We start from the raw sequence: 18,087 nt of genomic DNA, 5'->3' as shown, positions 1-18,087 counted from the left end.
AGTGCGAGAACAGCAACCTAATAGACTCCGCCGCTGGCGGAGCTCTCTGGAGTACGGTGTTTATCTGTACTTCGCAGAGTTCTGTGCAGTAAAACGCTGCAAACTCTATCCAGGCCTACTTGTAGTATGTTTAAATTAAAATAGTGGTGTTCAAAATAGGTTGTTTGCTAGACAACCAGAAACTCTGGCCTGGATCTGGTCCTCCTAGTCCTAAATTGGTTACTCCTGATATTTTACCTTGGGATGGTGCTGTCAGAAATGCCCATCACTCAACTAGGATAATAGGACCCTAACCCACAATGCCTTATGGAATCTTTTGTCGGTGAGTACATAAGTGCAGTCACATGTATTTCAATTCGTATACCTTGTTGAAATTCTGGTGCTCACTGCAGATGCTTTTCTCTCCTTAGGCAATCCTAATGACATCTAGAAGATAGGTAACCCATCCTATGCCAGAGAATGTTTGTGGATAAGATCCACAATTTAGGGGTCGATTATGATTGCGGTGATTCTGCATCCTCCGGGCCGGTGGAAGCCACCGCCGGCCCGGAAGATGCGGAATCACCGCTGCGGACCTTCAAAACACCCACCGCCAGATTATGATGGCGGTGGGATCAGCGGCGGACGGCAGGTCCGTCCGCCGCTGATCCGTGGGGTGTTGAACGCAATTTGGTGGCGGTGTCTGCAAGACACCGCCAGCCAAATTACGATGGGTTTGTAAACATGCTTTTCCACAGCGGATTTACCGCCGTGGAAAAAAAAGTGGACAATAGGTTCTGGGGGGCCCTTGCGGGCCTCCAGGGTGTCGGGGGGTGGGGGATGCACATGGGGGGTACCTATGGTACCCCCCTGCATTTACATGCACAAAGCGGCAGGCACCGCGCGGTGCCTGCCACGTTGTGCATGTAAATGCACATCATGCATTTTTAACCTTGCGGCGGGTGCTGCTTCAAGCAGCACCCGCCGCAAGGTTAAAGATACGGGATGTGACCGCCAGGGTGGCGGTCACATCCTAATTGCAACGGAGGGACCGCCGCTGCCCCTGTGGACGGTCCCTCCACCTCGGGGGTGGCGGACGGATGCAGGTCCGTACGCCATCCTAATAGGCCCCTTAGTTTGGATTTTTTCTCTATTTTCCTGAACAACAATGGAATCACCATGGGGCCATGGCCTAACTAGATGGCAGCGTAGATGTCTCTACCGGCGCTCCTTTAGACAGCACAGCAATCCACCACTATCCTACAGTATCCTGTCTACTCTACCGTTTACCATGGATTGGCAGTAATGCCTGCTTTCCCCCGGTGTTATATAGACGCTGAAGACTGCCACGCAAAAGGGGAAGAACCCGTGACAAAGAAATTCTCTGCTGGACTCGTGGCACCATCTTGAAGCATAATGGTTCTGCAGAAGCAGAAGCCCAATAAGGGACAACACAGCGCTGGCAAGAGAAGGAGCCGGACAAGAGGCTGTGCACTTCAGTCGCGGGCTGCATTCTCCTGTTGCTGTCGCTGCAAGTGTTACCATGCCTGAATTTGGGCTGCATGCAGGTTGAAGTTGTGGCTGATATAGGTTCTTCTGTTGTGGTCCTTTCACCTGTGTATTTCCGGAGTTTGGTCAGCACTCAAAGGGGGGTATGTTCAAGGAAGTGGCGAAGCGTGTCGTTAGCTTCTTTGGCTTAACAACACACTCCGTCACTTCTGAAACGCAAGGCTGCACCATATTTACAAGAATGTCGTGCAGCCTTGCATTTCGCCCTCTGATGATGCTAATTTTGGCAACTTAGCGCCAACACAGGCATCCTTGCACCAGAGTGCAAGGGAGTCTGCGTGTAGGGGAGGATTTTTTATGTGAAGGAAGGTGTTCCTTCCTGCACATAAACAATCCTATCCTAAAATGCCATTCTGCCACTGTGATGTGTGCTGCTTCAGGCAGCACACATCAAAGTGACAAAATTGCATTTTTTTTAAAGGTTTGTTTATGTAGAGGAAGCGACTACTTCCTGTACATAAACAAACCATGGCATTTTGCTTTTTCCATGTGTGCTGCACAAGGCAGCACACATGGAAAAAGCAAAAACAAAGAGAAATGATGCATTTCTCCTCGTTTCACCAACTTAAGACCAGAGTTTTCCTGGTCTTAATTTTGGCGGTGCCACCTATGTACGCCACCAAAGTACTTAGGGGGCAGCATCAAATACAATGGGTGTTGCGGTCGAATGCCCACAACACCCACTGCACACCCCTTCCACGCTAACCATAGCGTGAAAGGCGGCCTTATGTACAAGGCAGCGTTAAGCCACATTAAGTGGCTTATAGCTGTCTTGTACATAAGGCACTGCCCCTATCGCCGCCACAACGTCGGTAAAAGTGACGTTGTGGTGGCGATAGGGGCTTGTACATATGCCCCTGAGTTCTCACCGCCCAGTTGACATGATCTGCACCTCTGGGCGTTGCCTGTTAGTCAGTGTGAGCCAATATTGTGTGTCCTTTGACTCACATTAATTAGTGTGTTTATTGCACGCCCCAATCTTCTTCCATGTCAGCATGGTTAGGAGTTTGTTGTTTTGCACTGTGTCCTTGAAATGTCTATTTATGTTTTTTTTTTTGTTGTTTGCCATGATTTTCCACCTACTCCGAGCAGAGGAGTTAGTAAGTGGTCGTTCCCCATTCTCAGGCAGCCCCACCTGCAAATCGTAATTGGGTTTTTCTTTCCACACCAGTCATTACTGTAAGTAAAAGTTTTATTGTATGATTAATACAAATCTTACAGTTAGAACAATCTTTAATACACCCTTTAAAACATTGCAAATAAATCTAAAAATCTTAATAATCTTACTCAGACAATTTCTTCAGATTATATAAAAAAAACATTATAAACATTAATTCAATCCGTCATTTTCACAAGACATATTGATAAAACATATTATGGTAATAGCCTATAAAATGTCATTACTTTTGTGCAAGTTCATTTGTATAGTGCAAATATTTTTTCTAGCTATTCAAAACTTCCAAATTTACTGGGCTCGACTTGGCGTCCAATGTCTTTTTTACAAGTATCAAACATTTCGTAAAATTAGCCTTCATTATAATGTCCATTGGTCTAAAACAAACTACCATAGCATGTCTACATGTGGGAACACCTCTATCAATGAAGCAGTTTTTCAAATATCGATTTCTTTCAGCAGTCATTACAGTACATATGCAAACCAAATGAATAATATTTTCTTCCCATAAATTGGATAATCTGCAAGGACTCGGTGTAGATAGTCTCAACCAAGGCATCACATGTTTTAAACCTGACAAGTTGCTGAATCTTGCTTTAATGAATATATTTTTGGTTTGTACTGTCCAGGGTATTTCTAAATATGGTTGAACATTAAGACTCGTATATTCATTCTCTGTCATCAATGCATGCGATCGCTTGCTAAACAATTCTTTGTCTTTCAGAAGAAATAGATGTTTTACTGATTTGTTAATTATTTTCTTAAACACTTGTAGACCTAAAGACATTTCCCAGATATCAACAATTGACAATTCTTTCAGAGCCATCTGAAGATATTTGTAAAAGGATAACTTTTGATTTCTTTGCTGCATCTCCTGCCACAGTAGATAGCACATTGGATTATTAATATTAGTTTTAATTTGTTTCCAGGTCTTTACATATTGACCCATCCTTGCTATTGTTGGTTGCAGAGGCCAAATTCCAGCCTGATCTGAGCAAGTGATGAATTGGGTGGAAGTCGAAACAGATATTTAAAGGTTTTTGTGACAGCATTGTTTAATAATGTAGAGTCCAAACCCCAGAGATTATTAGAGAGTCATTACTGGGGAAGAAAACTAACCCTTAATCATGATAATACTTTTAATGGAGCCGAGTTGTATTGGCACACTGAACCATGTGGTATTTCCTCACTGAGGGTCTTAGAGTGATTCATTTAGCACAGTTTGATGGACCGAAATTCTTCATTTATTCCGAATCATGGTTAATTACATTAGGTGCATTCCAACTACTATTTTAGCTCGTTTTTACCATTATAGACAGGGAGCTGCCATAGGCAGACGTGCAGCATACGCTGCCAGGTCATGTCCCTTCTGTACCATAATCGAGGCGGTCCCAGATGATAAAAGCAATCCAGAGTAATTCCCATTGGTTAAGTACTTGCATCCCTTACACATGAACCATGCCCTTGTGCCTCATCATCTTAGCGGGAAAGGAGGAAGTGAACCTGCTGGCCATCACACACAGCAATTCTATCTTACCCAGCACTGTGCCAGTCTTGGCCAGCACTGTTGAGATCCTCAATTAAAGAAGATTTTGCCAGCCGCTGCCCAATCAGCCGGAACAGTGCAAGAGGAAAACCGGCATAGGGTCGCCAATGTATTCGGGCTCCTCCCACTCACAGATTTGGGATTTTTTCTTCATGAATTTACATGGCGGGAGCTGCCCCTGGAGGGGTGGAGGAATACCATTCTGGCAGTTCCCCTTTGTCTGTTCGGCATGGTGCAAGTACCATCCACAACACATGGTTAGTGGAGTGTATCCTCACAGTGGGTGTGCATTTCCAGCATCCACATTCCGATGCCCCGAATGTGCCTGGATGTTTCAATTAACATGGCTGTCCTGGACAGAAGTGATACTGGTGGAAATGGTAGCAGAACCATCGCTCTGAAATTAGGCGTCTGGTTCCATGCCATACCTGTAGGAACTGGTCTTCCTTGTTGGTTCTGTCACTGGGAATACCAGCTGAGGAGGAAGGAGGAAGGCAGATGTGTGTGGGTGAGGCAGCGTCCATTTCTTCGCGTACTTTCTTGGTATATAACCTATTCCACCTGGAATTTCACCACTTATTATGTTTTTAGATCCAGATGCTTGGAGAAACTGTATTCAGTCCTCTGGCTGCTACTACTAGAGGTGGAGGATCTATTATAAGCAAAATCTGTGACCTGGAAAACAAGCTTGAGGGACCTCCAAGAATAGGTGATACATTCCAGGAACATGTAGCGCGCCTGCTGCTCTGTAGGGCTGTGTGATGTGCATGAATCATTGTTTTGGAACACTGAGTGTTTCATTGTAAATTTGCAACAGCTGCTTCTTAGACTTCATAGACACTACATCAGTGGTGTCCAGCTACAGATGGTGAGGACTGTGCCCCTAGAAGTGTAATCATAGCACTAAAGAGGAAGTCATCATGAAGTGAGGTAGGTGGGTGTTAGAGAGGTGACCATGTTCGAGTCAGTGAGGTCACCATTTTTGGACCAAAGGGGCACTTAAATGCAGAGCTCTTCGAATCAGAGAGACAGCAAATCAAGGGTATGCCAGGCATTCATTTACTGCATTTATGTAGTTATCATTGTGGTTGAGCACAGATCTTGTCATTTCAGGGATTAGAGCACTGTACATCAGGCAGAACATGGTTAGAGAGGTCAGAGTACTACACTTATTATGAACACATACGCTGCCATTGTGGAGGTCAAAGAGATATTAATATTAGTGATAAAGTTGCCACCTTACAAGAGGTTTCCATTCCAGGAGTGCAGACGTTGCAACATTAGGGTTATGGGTGGTACCCATCCTACAGTCAGAGTGGTAGCCATCTTAAGTCGAGGGATGTCGCCATCTTAGATTCAGTGATGTAGCCATATTAATGCCAGATGCAAAAATATCTTAGGGCCACAGAGGTACAGAAATACCCAATTTAGACTTAACACTACAGGGGGGCCAAATTAGCGGAGTTTGATTCTGCGGAATCACTCAGAATTACATTACAATTCCATGAGATTCCGCGGAATTCCACAATGGGGCAGAGTGGGCATTTGATGCTATTTTCTTAGCGCAAAATGCATCATCATGTCCAAACATAATATGCTCAACCTTAAAAAGAGCTCCCAGGAGTACAACAGAGAGGGGCTTTGGATCTGATCAAAGGTGGAGTGGTCAGAAGAACATGATTTGATTGGGCAGAAATTTTGTGCTACCACAGTAAAAAGTGCTTTCCTTTCACATGTCCGTGATTGTTATATTTCTTTATCCAGCTGGCTGAGCCAGCAGCAGTCTGTCTAACTGAGCTTGAACATTCAGAGGCAGGCACATGACATGGTAATACTGTTAAAGTGTCTTTGATAACTAGATCATTTATGGTGCTTGTTTTTCTGAGGCAGCAGCACAGATGGGAGGAGGCAGCAATGAGGAATATATTGCATGTCCAGTACCCTCCACTTCCATCATTAACTTTAGGTTTCAATGTGTAGTTTTGTATTTGAAGGCAGTGGGATTGCTAGAGCTACACTAATCTACTTGGATTCTGGGTCTGGCTTGACAGCGCGACTGTTGCTTGACCTTCTGTGATAAACAAAAAAGAACTTTTAGAGTTCTACTGAGAGAGTGGCTTAGCCTCCACTCACATGTTGGTTCACTTGAGGACAAGAATGTGATGGGGCCACATTTGTATGCTTCCACTAAAAAGACTGCTTGTGGCATAGTTGATACTCTATACAACAGGACTGTGTTGGTAATGGTAGCAAGCCAATGATCCTAGCTACAGGCCTGACCTGTTTATTATGAAATGTATGTTAAAATCTTTAGGCCTGACATATTAATGCATATTAAAGCCAATAGGCTTTTAAGTGTGACTAGTTATTACTCTGTATTAAGACCTACAGATAATTTAGTACATGGAATCTCACAGATTACCCTAGTAGGCAGTGATTTGGGTGTTGATTATCCTGTGTGACAACCTGTAAATAGAGAAGATTTGCTCTGTAAGAATCCTTGGGGAGAGATGGTATAATGCACAGCCAAGAGGAAGATGGGTTACACCAGGGATCCGGCCCGCCAGGACCGGTTTGGAGACCCCTGGTTTACACCATTCACATTTTTGCCTGAATCTCTTCTTAGCTGTCTGACAGGATCTTGTAATAAACATCGGTAAAATCCAGTGTTGCTTTTCCGAAGCCATGTCGTTGTAATGATATGCCTGGCAAAGACGCATTCATTGTTATGCCTGCATTGTAACCACAGCGCATAGTTTGCGCCTCGTTGTAAATGCTGCTTTTCATTAGAATGCTTTATTTTTAAATTGGTGCTCCCGCTAGAGTCTTTCGGGAATCACGTAGACCCAACTACCTAAATATACAATTATTTTTTACCCTAAATTTCTCAAAAACTACTGAACGCATTTACACCAAATCACAAAATGCACAAATGTGGACCAAGATCTAGATTCCTGTCAAATTAGGTATAATTTGGTTCAGCAGTTTTTGCTGTAGCCTTGTCTACAGAAGTCTATGGAAAATGCATGAGGGTTTTGTGTTTTTTTGAACCCCCTTTTTGCTCAACCCGCTTCACCGATCAATTCCCTAGTGTTCCGATTGGTCCATGGAGCTTGTTTCCCTTGGGCCAGTTCACTCCCATGGGAGTCAGACTCCTGCAGGAGCAAGCGCTCTGATTGGTTGCCATCACATCAGAAAAATGTTGATGGCAGTCTTTATGGGACTCGGGGGCTTAGTCCCCAGTCCTGATGTTTAACAAAAATAAATATATGGGGGCAGGTTAGAGATACCCTGCTCCCCTATCCTGTGGGGGTTGGGGCCGGGGAACCCAGAGGGACGCACCCTCCAGGCCTAAATAACAAAATAAAATCTTAGGTTGTACCTGTGATCCTTCAGGAATCCTGAAGGATCGCAACAAACAGAGAAAATGGCGTAAACCATTTTAAAAATTAAATATATACGGGGAGGGCAGCATGAGTAGGGTGACCTGCCCAAGCTCATTTTGGGCCACAGGAACCCCATCCCCCAGGGCCTTGTATATTAATTAAGGTGAGGGGGGTGCAGCCCGCTACCCGAGCCGCTTTCCCATTATCCAGGGCCGATTTCTTTAAAAAAAAGGACGGGACCACTCTGTGCCCCTCAGGAACAGGCCCAGGTTCCCATTGCCCATGGCCGATTGCTAAAAAGAAGCGGCAGAGGGTTAGGCACCCACCCTCTCTCCGAGCCACTGTAGGTCCTGGGAACCCCATCCCCCGGGGCCAAAATAACGTTTAAAGAGAGAGGGGACCGTGCTGTCCCACTCCCTGAGCATATAGGACCCAGGGACCCCATCATCTGGGATTGGCTCACTTACTGTGTCTCAAAGAGCACGGGTAGGGAATCGTATTAGCTTCTGTCTGGCGGGAACCTTTTTAGGTTTCGCCTCGTCGAAAGCTGCGCCGCGCAGCTTTTCGGCGCAGGCGAAAACCTTTTGTTTACCAGTATGTGTCTTATTCCCGCCTCTGTGTTCCATTGGCTAGCTCCATAAATGGAGGCTAGCCATTGGAAGAGAGAGGCGTCCGTCTTTCAGCGAGGCGATTGGTGGGCGTTCCGGCGATTTTTCTCTCATCCTGCCCCTTTGACAACGTCATTGTGGCGGTGGGCGGTGTTTTTTTTTTTTTAGAGGTTTGTTTTGTATAAACAAAAGAAGAGAGGTTACATGAATCTCAATAGCCACAGAGAAGGAGCTGTGTCAAGAAGGAGTTCAAACACCCAATTAGGGTGGATAAGAAGGCCCTCACACACCGACCTAGTCAGTGTCATGCTTCATCATTGGGCCCCACCGCAGAGGCCTAATGCCTCTTTGGTGTGCTACGACGCCAGAAGACTGCGGAGCAGGTTGTGTGAATGGGCGTGCAGTGAGGAATATAAATAAAAGTGTCTACAGAGTATCTCAAAAAAAGCTTTAATTAGTAGATCCCTAAGACACAATTAAAAAGGTTTCTATGTGTCTGAATTTACTGCCAAAGGTAATGGTTTGGTTAAATTCAGAAATTATGTTAAGTCAGTCAACATGTTTCAGCCTTTATAATGGTGTTAATTTACCTAGGCATTCGTCAGGACTAGTGTGAACGCCGGCGGTATGGACTCTCTAATCGTCCACCCTAACCTGGGGACGTGAAAGTGAAAAGATAAAAAATTGTGAAAAAGTGCAAAATAAGAGCTATTAGCTCATTAAAAAAACTCCTAATTTTAGGAGTATTTCTGCACCTGTAAAGGACACAAACACAGACAAACATAAAAGACATACACACAATTAATGGTAGGCATAGGTCAAATCGTTTATCCAGAGTGCTCCAAACTGTGGCAGGAATAGTGTTATCAAATACATACTAAAGTTAACACCATCCATATAACCCTTTAAGGATGATACCACTAAGTCTGGGAAGTGGAGTGTCAAATAAGTGCTACAATACGCTAAATAACTGGAGGGGATTTAAAATACAATTGAAATTACTCCATAGGAAGGATCAATGGACCAAAGGTCAGTGACCCCACCGAACAGTTCGTAACAGCAAACCGTTATCTCACTTAGGTTTATGGCGCTAGCTGCACCATGGGTCTCGGGAGGGGGGTAGGAGCGTACCTGGCACACCCTGTAGGAAGAAGGGAGAGGTTTTAGAAGCATTCGGTTAAATGTACTTAGCTCGTTCGTGTCGGTCGCGTTGTGAGGGGGTGTGTCAAGAACTCACGCCCTCAATGCTCGCCACCCGCTTTGGCACCTAGCTTTTCCTCTATACCGGACCCCGACGATCGAGAGCGGGGCCGGTAGATGTGTTTAAAAGCATTACTCGTCGTTCCGTATGCTTCCGGGTGGGCGTGGCTACACCCGAATGAGGCTTGGAACGCGCCGGTCAGACGCGTGTGGGCGTCAATCATACTGGAATAGAGGCTTGGATTGCAATGGCCAATCCAATCCAAGGAACGCATGTTCCCATAGCGACCAGTGTGTTCCTATCTAGCAATATGACGAAAAAACGCCGCATTGGGTTTGTTTTGGCCATTTCGTTGAAGATGGCGCCCGGTGGAGAGTGATTTCAGCCCCTGCTTTGTATCCTGGCCTCCTTCAACCCCTTCATACACGCAGGACCGGGGACAAAGGTGCATTGGGGATTGGAGCGGAGACCGCTACTGTCAGCGGTGGATGCGGGCAGAGAGGTTATTTGCAGCCTCACTGTTATGGCCACGAACCAGATACGGGCCGCAAGGTCCCACTGGCTTAGACAACGACCTCTCACTGCTGCCGCGACAGAATAGGAGACATCTCGGCCTTCCATCGGCATTGGCACTACACTACACCATGTGCACACACTTCAGTACTGAAATATGACGGCGATCTGTGCCAGGGGCAACAGGCGTGCGCTCTGCCAGAAGCATCACACTGCTTCGCCGGAACACGGCACAGCTCCAGACGGACTACCAGCAGCACAGAATGAAAGACACTGGCATTTACGCAGCTTCACAGTTGGAACGGGGGCACTAACAGCTAAGTGGTCGCATGCAGGGAGCCCCGCGCTCACAACAAAGCTCACATTAGGATGCTAGCGGAGGACAATCGAAGTGTGTTGCTACCACACGAACCGCTAGGCACAACCTGCATAGTTAAAACTGCAGCAATATACACATCCAAACACATCCACCGCATGCAAACCCAGTGCGTTCAGTTCCTCATCCCACATAGCCATAACCCAGTAGCCCGAGTCTGCGCAGTCAGACAAAATCCCCACGATCCGCAGTCACACAAGTAGCACCACAGCAGGCATAGCGGAAGCTTGCACTCTGAGACACCAGACAAGCTGCGCAGACCCAGCCTCCTCTGCCGGCACCCCCACAACTGGCACTCAGAGCCACAACCCACCTCACTCCACCGAAAGCATCAACATGACCGCCAGTCACAACCTGCGCCCCGCAGCCAGCCGCTGACAGTGCTTCGGCGGCCACTGGCAAGTAGCTCAGAATGGCCATCACGTACCTCTGATGAGGCTACAGAGTAGGGCACGCACCCCTTCCGCCCCACGAGACGTATCCAAAGTTGTGAAGACTGCCACCTGTAAACATACAAACCCACAGGGTGCACACGAACAGCCTGCATACACATTTACTTGACACCCTTACACAACTCACAAAAGCAGCCCCACGCCCCCTGCGCACACACAACCACACTTAAACTCCCTAAGCATACACTGACACCCTCTACACAAGCCGCCTTCACACTCCACCCACACAGACGCATCCACATTCAGTGAACAGCCTATTCGAGAGAAGATATTTTTGGACACTTAGAAATGTTGAGGTACACCCCGAATACAATGGAAACGGAATTTCAGGATTCTAAACGTGTCGTCAAAAATAACTGTCACTTGGAGAGGACGACGCTCTCCGCTGATGGCCCCACTCCCCCTGCAGTCTTACACCCACCCCTGCATAAGTCATGGACACCTCCAGCACATCCACATCCGACATCTCCTGATGCATCCCCCCACAACACACTGCTGTCTGCCACCATTGCTCTGCGTGCACGTCCAACGTCCTTCCACTGCCTTACTCACAATGGGTCCAGGACCACCCCATCCATCCTCCATCAATAGAACTTTATCCCGAATAGTCACTGCAGTGCACAGTCCAAACTCCCTTATAACCTACATGCTTAGCCCTCCCACACACGCTGCACAAGTGACGACCCCACGACATTCCATAAACAGCGTGTGCCGCCACTTCCCCTATGTTTGCTGCATGCTTATCACATTTCGTTTTCTGCATTTGTTTTGTTTAAAATAAATGTAGCCAGTCATCCATCTACAAGGAAGTCCATCCGTCCTGCGTAGGCTGCACTTGGCGCTAGCCCTAACTCTCGACCCTGTCCGTTCCTTGCACAGCCCCTGCATGGGGATCCCCACGTCCTCGTGCACGTAACCCATCATCGTACGCACAGCACGATCCTCCAGGCAACTCCATGCAGGCTAAGACCTCTCCCTCCCCGCACAGCCCCACGACATTCCACGCACGCAAAGGACGAAAAATCCCTGCACAGCCAGTTCACTCACTGTACGTTTCCTGCCTGCGTGACTCCACCCCCTGTACAGGCAGACCCGCCCAAAGTTTCTTTCAGGCAGCCCCGTCTTCCAGTATTTGACCCAAGACCCTCCTGGCACAGCCTTCCGCACACCTTGCACAGCGTTCTCCAGCGCCATGGCACGCCCAGAACGTCCCACCAGCACAGTCCGTCTTTACTTCACAGCCACCATCACGCGGACGTGACCTCAGAGCACCCCCAGCACAGCCCTGTGAGGAGCTGGAACGACTTCACACCCCAGCACCAACATCCCAACAGAACTGCTAGCCTACCATCAGACACCCCTTGCGCAGCGATCCCCTCGACATTGCCACCGTCCCCTCAAAAGCACACTCCCTTCTTCAGACGTTCCCACAACAAAACCCCAGCTGTTTTTACATGTCTTATATGCACACATGCCGAGGCAAAGACCCAAAACGTTTCTGATTCACAAAGAGTTGTGTTGCTTCGAAAACAGCAGAAGTGTGTGACACGAAAGACTCCTGGGTCCTTATTAAGATTATAAACAGAGGGAAAACATGACAGTAGCCCTCTAAATACACAGCATGCGACCACACGAGGCTACCCCGACCGCCGCCAAAGCACGACCACCGGAGTGTAGCCAGCGTCTCTCCCCGATGCTCCCCCACCGAGAGGAGGGCCCCAGCGAGAGGCCGGCAAAGGAAGCAGACCGGCAGCCAGAGATTCCCGCATGCCGGCAGCAAAGTGACCCGATCGGAGTGGGACCGGAGCAAGGAGAGAGGCTCAAGGGGCATAATTGAGTGAGAGCCTGAGAGGCTCCCAGGGGCATTTCTGATTTAAAGCCCACAAGGGCTCCACCTGGGCATGGTTGGTACCGAGTCCCCTGAGGAGGGACTCCCACATCTGGGCATAGTTGCTTTAGAGCCTGCGGGCTCAAACACAAGTAAGGCCCACCTGCACACTAAGCCAATGAAGACTTTTACACTGAAGGGCATCCTGAGGTTCTTTACTCCTCCCTTCGGTACATAGGTGATGATGATGTTTTTACAGTCATTAACCAGTGACTGGGTGATGGTAACTTTAATTGCGACATGGAATATTTTATTTTTAGCATTTTACTTTTAGTTCCCTGCCCCCTCGCTGTGCTTGCTCTCCCGAGTGTGTGTGTGGCTCTGGGTGGGTGGGTGTGTGTGGCTCTGGGTGGGTCGGTGTGTGTGGCTCTGGGTGGGTGGGTGTGTGTGGCTCTGGGTGGGTGGGTGTGTGGCTCTGGGTGGGTGTGTGTGTGGCTCTGGGTGGGTGTGTGTGTGGCTCTGGGTGTGTGTGTGTGTGGCTCTGGGTGGGTGTGTGTGTGGCTCTGGGTGGGTGTGTGTGTGGCTCTGGGTGTGTGTGTGTGTGGCTCTGGGTGTGTGTGGCTCTGGGTGTGTGTGGCTCTGGGTGTGTGTGGCTCTGGGTGTGTGTGTGTGTGTGTGGCTCTGGGTGTGTGTATGTGTGTGTGGCTCTGGGTGTGTGTGTTGTGTGTGTGTGTGGCTCTGGGTGTGTGTGTGTGTGTGGCTCTGGGTGTGTGTGTGTGGCTCTGGGTGTGTGTGTGTGGCTGGCTCTGGGTGTGTGTGGCTGGCTCTGGGTGTGTGTGGTAGTAATTGCTGTCTGCTGAGCTCGTCCGTAGGGTACAATAGGTCTCACATTTGCGAGAAATTAAGCTAATGGCAAAGTAAATGACAATGCCATTTATTTATCTGTTTTCAAAACCAACACATAAATACAAATTTTGTCATTTGCAATGCCAATAGCTCTAAATTTTCCAAAGGCGAAACCATTGCATTGTAAATGCTTGTTTAAATCTCCCGCCAAACGGAAGCACACATGCAAGTCTTCTCCCCACCAAACAGAGATTTAAATATGCTCCCGCCAGCTGAAAGCAGACTTCTGTTATGTTTGAACACATATTGCTCCCGCCCGGAGGGAGCAAGTGGAAAATAGCTGCTCCCCCACAGCCCTCGAGGTGGTGGTTGGTAGGTGCCCCTCAGGTGGGCACCAACCTCTAATTAATGCAGGGCCTGGGGCCAAAAAAGTTCTGGGAGGGGTGGAGGCGTGGGCGCACTTCCCTTTATAATAACATACTGCCTTAGGGATGGGATTCCTGAAGCCTAATAAAGCTCGGTCCTATGCCCCCTCCCCTTAATTATGTAATTTCACCCTGGGAGATGGGGCCCCCAAGACAGGATAAGGGCTAGTGAGATGGGGCATATAGCCCCCCTCTCCTTTATTATTTTATTTGTCTAAAGGGGCTGGGGGGGCTGGATGCCCCTCTCTCCTCTTAGAATATGGCCCTGGGGAGTGGGGTCCCCAGGGCCTTTTAAGGCTCTGGAGGAGTGCCATGAAGCCTGCTTGCCTTTTATTGGAATTTGGCCCAGTGGGATGGGGTCCCTGGGGCCAATTAAGTTGCCGGGAGGGGGCTGCATGTCCCCATCCATTTAATATACATTTTGGGCCCAGGGAGAAGGGCTCCCCCGGGTCGGAAGGCCAACCCTACACAGCACATGCCAATGGCTGTTTAGGCAGGGGCATTGCAGCCTGCTAGAGGGTTGGCTACAGGGCCCTGTGGCAACCAATCGCTGTTACCTACCTCGCTGCGCTCGGCTGTCCACAGCGGGGGTTGGCTGCCTGTGGTGAGTCGGACGCAGGACCTGGCTGCAAGCCAAGCCTATGCAGCTAACACCACACACGACCAAAGGCCATGTGCCACGTGGGGTTGGCTGGCTCTTGGTGGCTGCCTGCGTGAAGTTGGATACAGGGCTTGGCTGCAAGTCAATCAGTTGTGTACATCTATGGTCGGCGAGACCTTTATTTTCAATTTCATTTCTTTGCTTCTCCTCTTTTATTGTAATGTGTCTTAAAACGATACTTCAGCTGTACAGTAAGTGCTAACTGGTTACTTGATTGCGGCTCATTTAATCTGTAGGCGCAAGGCATACCATGTGGTCATTTTCTCTAAACCAAGAGGTCATTATGGGGCACTGTTGTTTGCAGTGTATCATTGTTTCATGATTCCAAGATGGCCAACACTTTGGTTATAAATTTGGCGGTCATGCTGGAACTTTAAATCAGCAATTGTCTATTTATAATACCTATGCTCTACTCTATTCCAGCATATTTAAATGTCAGCATGTTTTCTTTTTTTTCTTCTTGTATTCTTTTAATGTATCTTGCATATGGTGTTCAGTTGGTGTGTGTATTATTGTGTTACAGGGTGAATGCAACAATGAGTCAGTAGATGGATGAATGGATGCATGAATGCAAAGATGAGTGACTGAGTGCATGCGCAGTGACTTAGTGAATGCCTAAACTCATCAATCACACAAAAGACACTTTCATTCATGAGCCAGAACTCTTGGCTTTGCCAGTGCTTGTGCTGCTATATTTACATTTCTGGTCTGAGAGAGGCCCTCTTGTTGTGGCAGATCCTGCCTGCCCCTGACCTCTTCAGTCTCAGACCCAGTATAGACTCTTGGCTTCTATAAAATGTCAGATCATTAACTGCTGTTTTTCTCTCTGCAGATTTTTATTGCGCTGGGGGAGCTTCTTTTATCGTTTAACTGGGCCATTGTGGCTGACATACTGCTGGTGAGTTTATAATGTTCTTCCCGCCGCTTTATTGATTTCCCGCGTACACAAAGCCGTTGCTGACAGGAAGGCGCCTGCGCCGCTCCACAGGGCGCGCGCTGCTTGCGATATCATTGTGAGATCACCTGTGTCTCTGCAGCGCGGCCACATTTAATGTGCGCAGCGACGTCAGACAGATCTTCATTGGAGATTGCACCGTCGCTTTCTGAAAAAGGCTCTCAACATTTTTGGCTCTAACAAAAAAATGTAATGTGTTTTCTTCTCGCATGCCACACGCAGATTTCTTACTATAAAAGTTTTTATTGGTTTTGGCATTTTTTTTTTACCACAGTCACATTTACGGCAATTGCTTTTGTTTTTTAGGCAGCTTGCTGGCGAGGGGAGGGAAGGGGAGAAACACATAGGGGCTGGCACTTTTTTTTTAAAGAAAGGGACTATTCACTGTAAAACAATTCTGAGACTGCTTTTTAAACTGATGGACACTTCCTGGTTCAAAACACCACCTGGAACTGGCCATCTTCCACCTTTTTAGGTTTCGCCTGAGACAGCGCACATGAAGGCTTAGAGCCCGCCCATTACTTACTATTACTTACCACTGGCTGCCTGCCACGTCGCTCTCGTTTCCTTGCTTCTGCTTGGTCGGCGGCTCCTTCCTGCTTCCTCTAGGCGCTTCTTGTGTTAGTCGCTGCAGTGGGGCATGGTCTAAGTAGAGTCTGCATGACGTCTCCTTCCTCTGGCTGCACACTCTTGCAGGTACTTTTTTGTTTTCTACTGGACACGCACTCTTAAAGAGTGCATGTCTGCAGTCCATCTCCCGCCATTCCCTGGTGTTGCTTGTCCCCTCTCCCTCCACCGGTTGACCCATGTGTTGCTTCTCCATCCCTTCTGCCCCACTCCTCCCTCGTGTTGCTTCGCCCTCTAGCTGTCCGATGTTGCTGCTACCCCTCTCCTCCCCAATGCCTCATCCGAGTTGCTTTTGTTTTGCTTGCTTTTTGCAGTTTTATATAGCACAAACTCGCCCGAAGGTATTGGAGAGCTTTACTTGAGCACGAGTTACATTACACAAGGACACGCTCATTTTTTAGGCGCAAGGAGATATAGGTGAGCTCTCGCCTTCCCCTGTTGTTCATCCCACCATCTTTCCCCATGCCTCCCTTGTGTTGCTTAACTCCATCGATATCAATTTTTGCTTTTCCCTTCTCCCTCCCCCTCCTCCCTCGTGTGGCTTGTACACTCTCGAGCTTTGTTTAAAAACAAAAAAAGCGCTTGAAGCGGTCAACGCTGGTTGCGTCATATCACAATTGTTTTTACTTTAATCCATGTTGCACCTCAGCCTGCGCTGCTGTGCAACGTGGTTTAAAGTAAAGAATACAAGCTGCTGGAGTAGAGACCTCTGTTTTGAGAGGTGAAACAAATTTGCCTGCATCCTTACACATAAAATTATTACAACCCCGATACAACGTTAACCATAACCACTCAGACTGCAGCTAGCACTTGTTGAGTGGTTTCTGGTAATATCCACTATGTGTTCATCTTCAGTGACTGCACTTTAATACTTGACTGTGTGTGGCTAACCTCAAACAGAAGTTTTTTTTTCACTAGGGTAGCACTGAGAATTTTCTAAGCTTTGTTACTTTTATGTTAAAATTATATTTTGATTGGCATTTGACATTATCAAAATGATTGTGTCCTGTTCTAAACTGGGCACCTATGTAAAGTATTATATGCGTAATTATGGAATTACTCCTTCTGAAATCATACAGGTTGGTATTTCTAAAAAGCTAGTCACAACTAAATAATGGCAAGTCAACTGAGCTCTGGATAAAATACTATGTGGAATGGCAAAGCATTCATTTCACATTAGTAGTAATTTATATTTTGGTCACACACAACATAGGCCCAGTTGCAGTCTCAGAGTGGGTTCTGTGGTATTGGTTGTATGTGTAATGTTGTGCGCGTGTCTTGTCTCGTGTATGTGTTAGCGCGTGTATGTGTGTGCGTGCGTGGAATGTATGGAATGTAGGAGTAGGGAATGTTGTGAGAGGAGAAGCAGGCTGGAGGAGAAGGGTGGAGGTTGCTGTTGTGTCGGTGCCGCTGTTATCTTGTACTTATCAAATAAAAGAAGAAGTGTGGAACCAGAACTGGTCTACGAGTTTCACTTGCAACATATGGCGACGAGCGGGATTTGAAACCCTCCAGCGGCACTGAGCACGATTCTGAAATCTTAAAAAAAAAAAAAAAAAAAAAAAAAGCAGGAAAAGAAATAATTGCTGACGGCAAATCCATGGATTAATGAAGATTACCGGACCACCTCTCCTAGTGTTCAACCAGCGTTCAACCAGAGGAAGCCGTACTTGGTAAACTAATTCTGATTGTCCGGCAGCGCAGGATGCCGCCGTTGGTCAGCATTTTTCAAGGAAGCATCTTTCAAGCAGCCCGCGAGTAGCCATCCCGGAACGTTCCATTCGACCTGCAGTGTGACGTTGAACTTCCGTAGCGGCTCACGTATGCAGCTTTGAGCTTCCGTAGTATCTATCGTCATCACGTCCGACGACACGACGTGGTAGCCATTTTGTTTGATAATCGTATCCTAGCAACGCTCTGTGTTCACCGAGTGCTGGATCC

The 18,087-nt window shown here is 47.5% G+C and overlaps 1 protein-coding gene across 1 annotated transcript in view; it reads left to right on the top strand.

Moving 5' to 3' along the window:
* LOC144824453 (protein spinster homolog 3-like) overlaps positions 1-18,087 on the top strand; it is a 340,991-nt gene that overhangs the window by 219,596 nt on the left and 103,308 nt on the right. Inside the window, exon 9 of the mRNA XM_078683551.1 lies at positions 15,397-15,462. Within this exon, the coding sequence (XP_078539677.1) occupies positions 15,397-15,462 (66 nt within the window). The remainder of the gene's footprint in view (positions 1-15,396; positions 15,463-18,087) is intronic.

This window comes from Lissotriton helveticus, chromosome 3_1, assembly GCF_964261635.1.
Source record: "Lissotriton helveticus chromosome 3_1, aLisHel1.1, whole genome shotgun sequence".
Lineage (NCBI taxonomy): Eukaryota > Metazoa > Chordata > Amphibia > Caudata > Salamandridae > Lissotriton > Lissotriton helveticus.
Note: the sequence above shows the minus strand (reverse complement) of the source record. Positions and strands in the feature narration are given on the sequence as shown.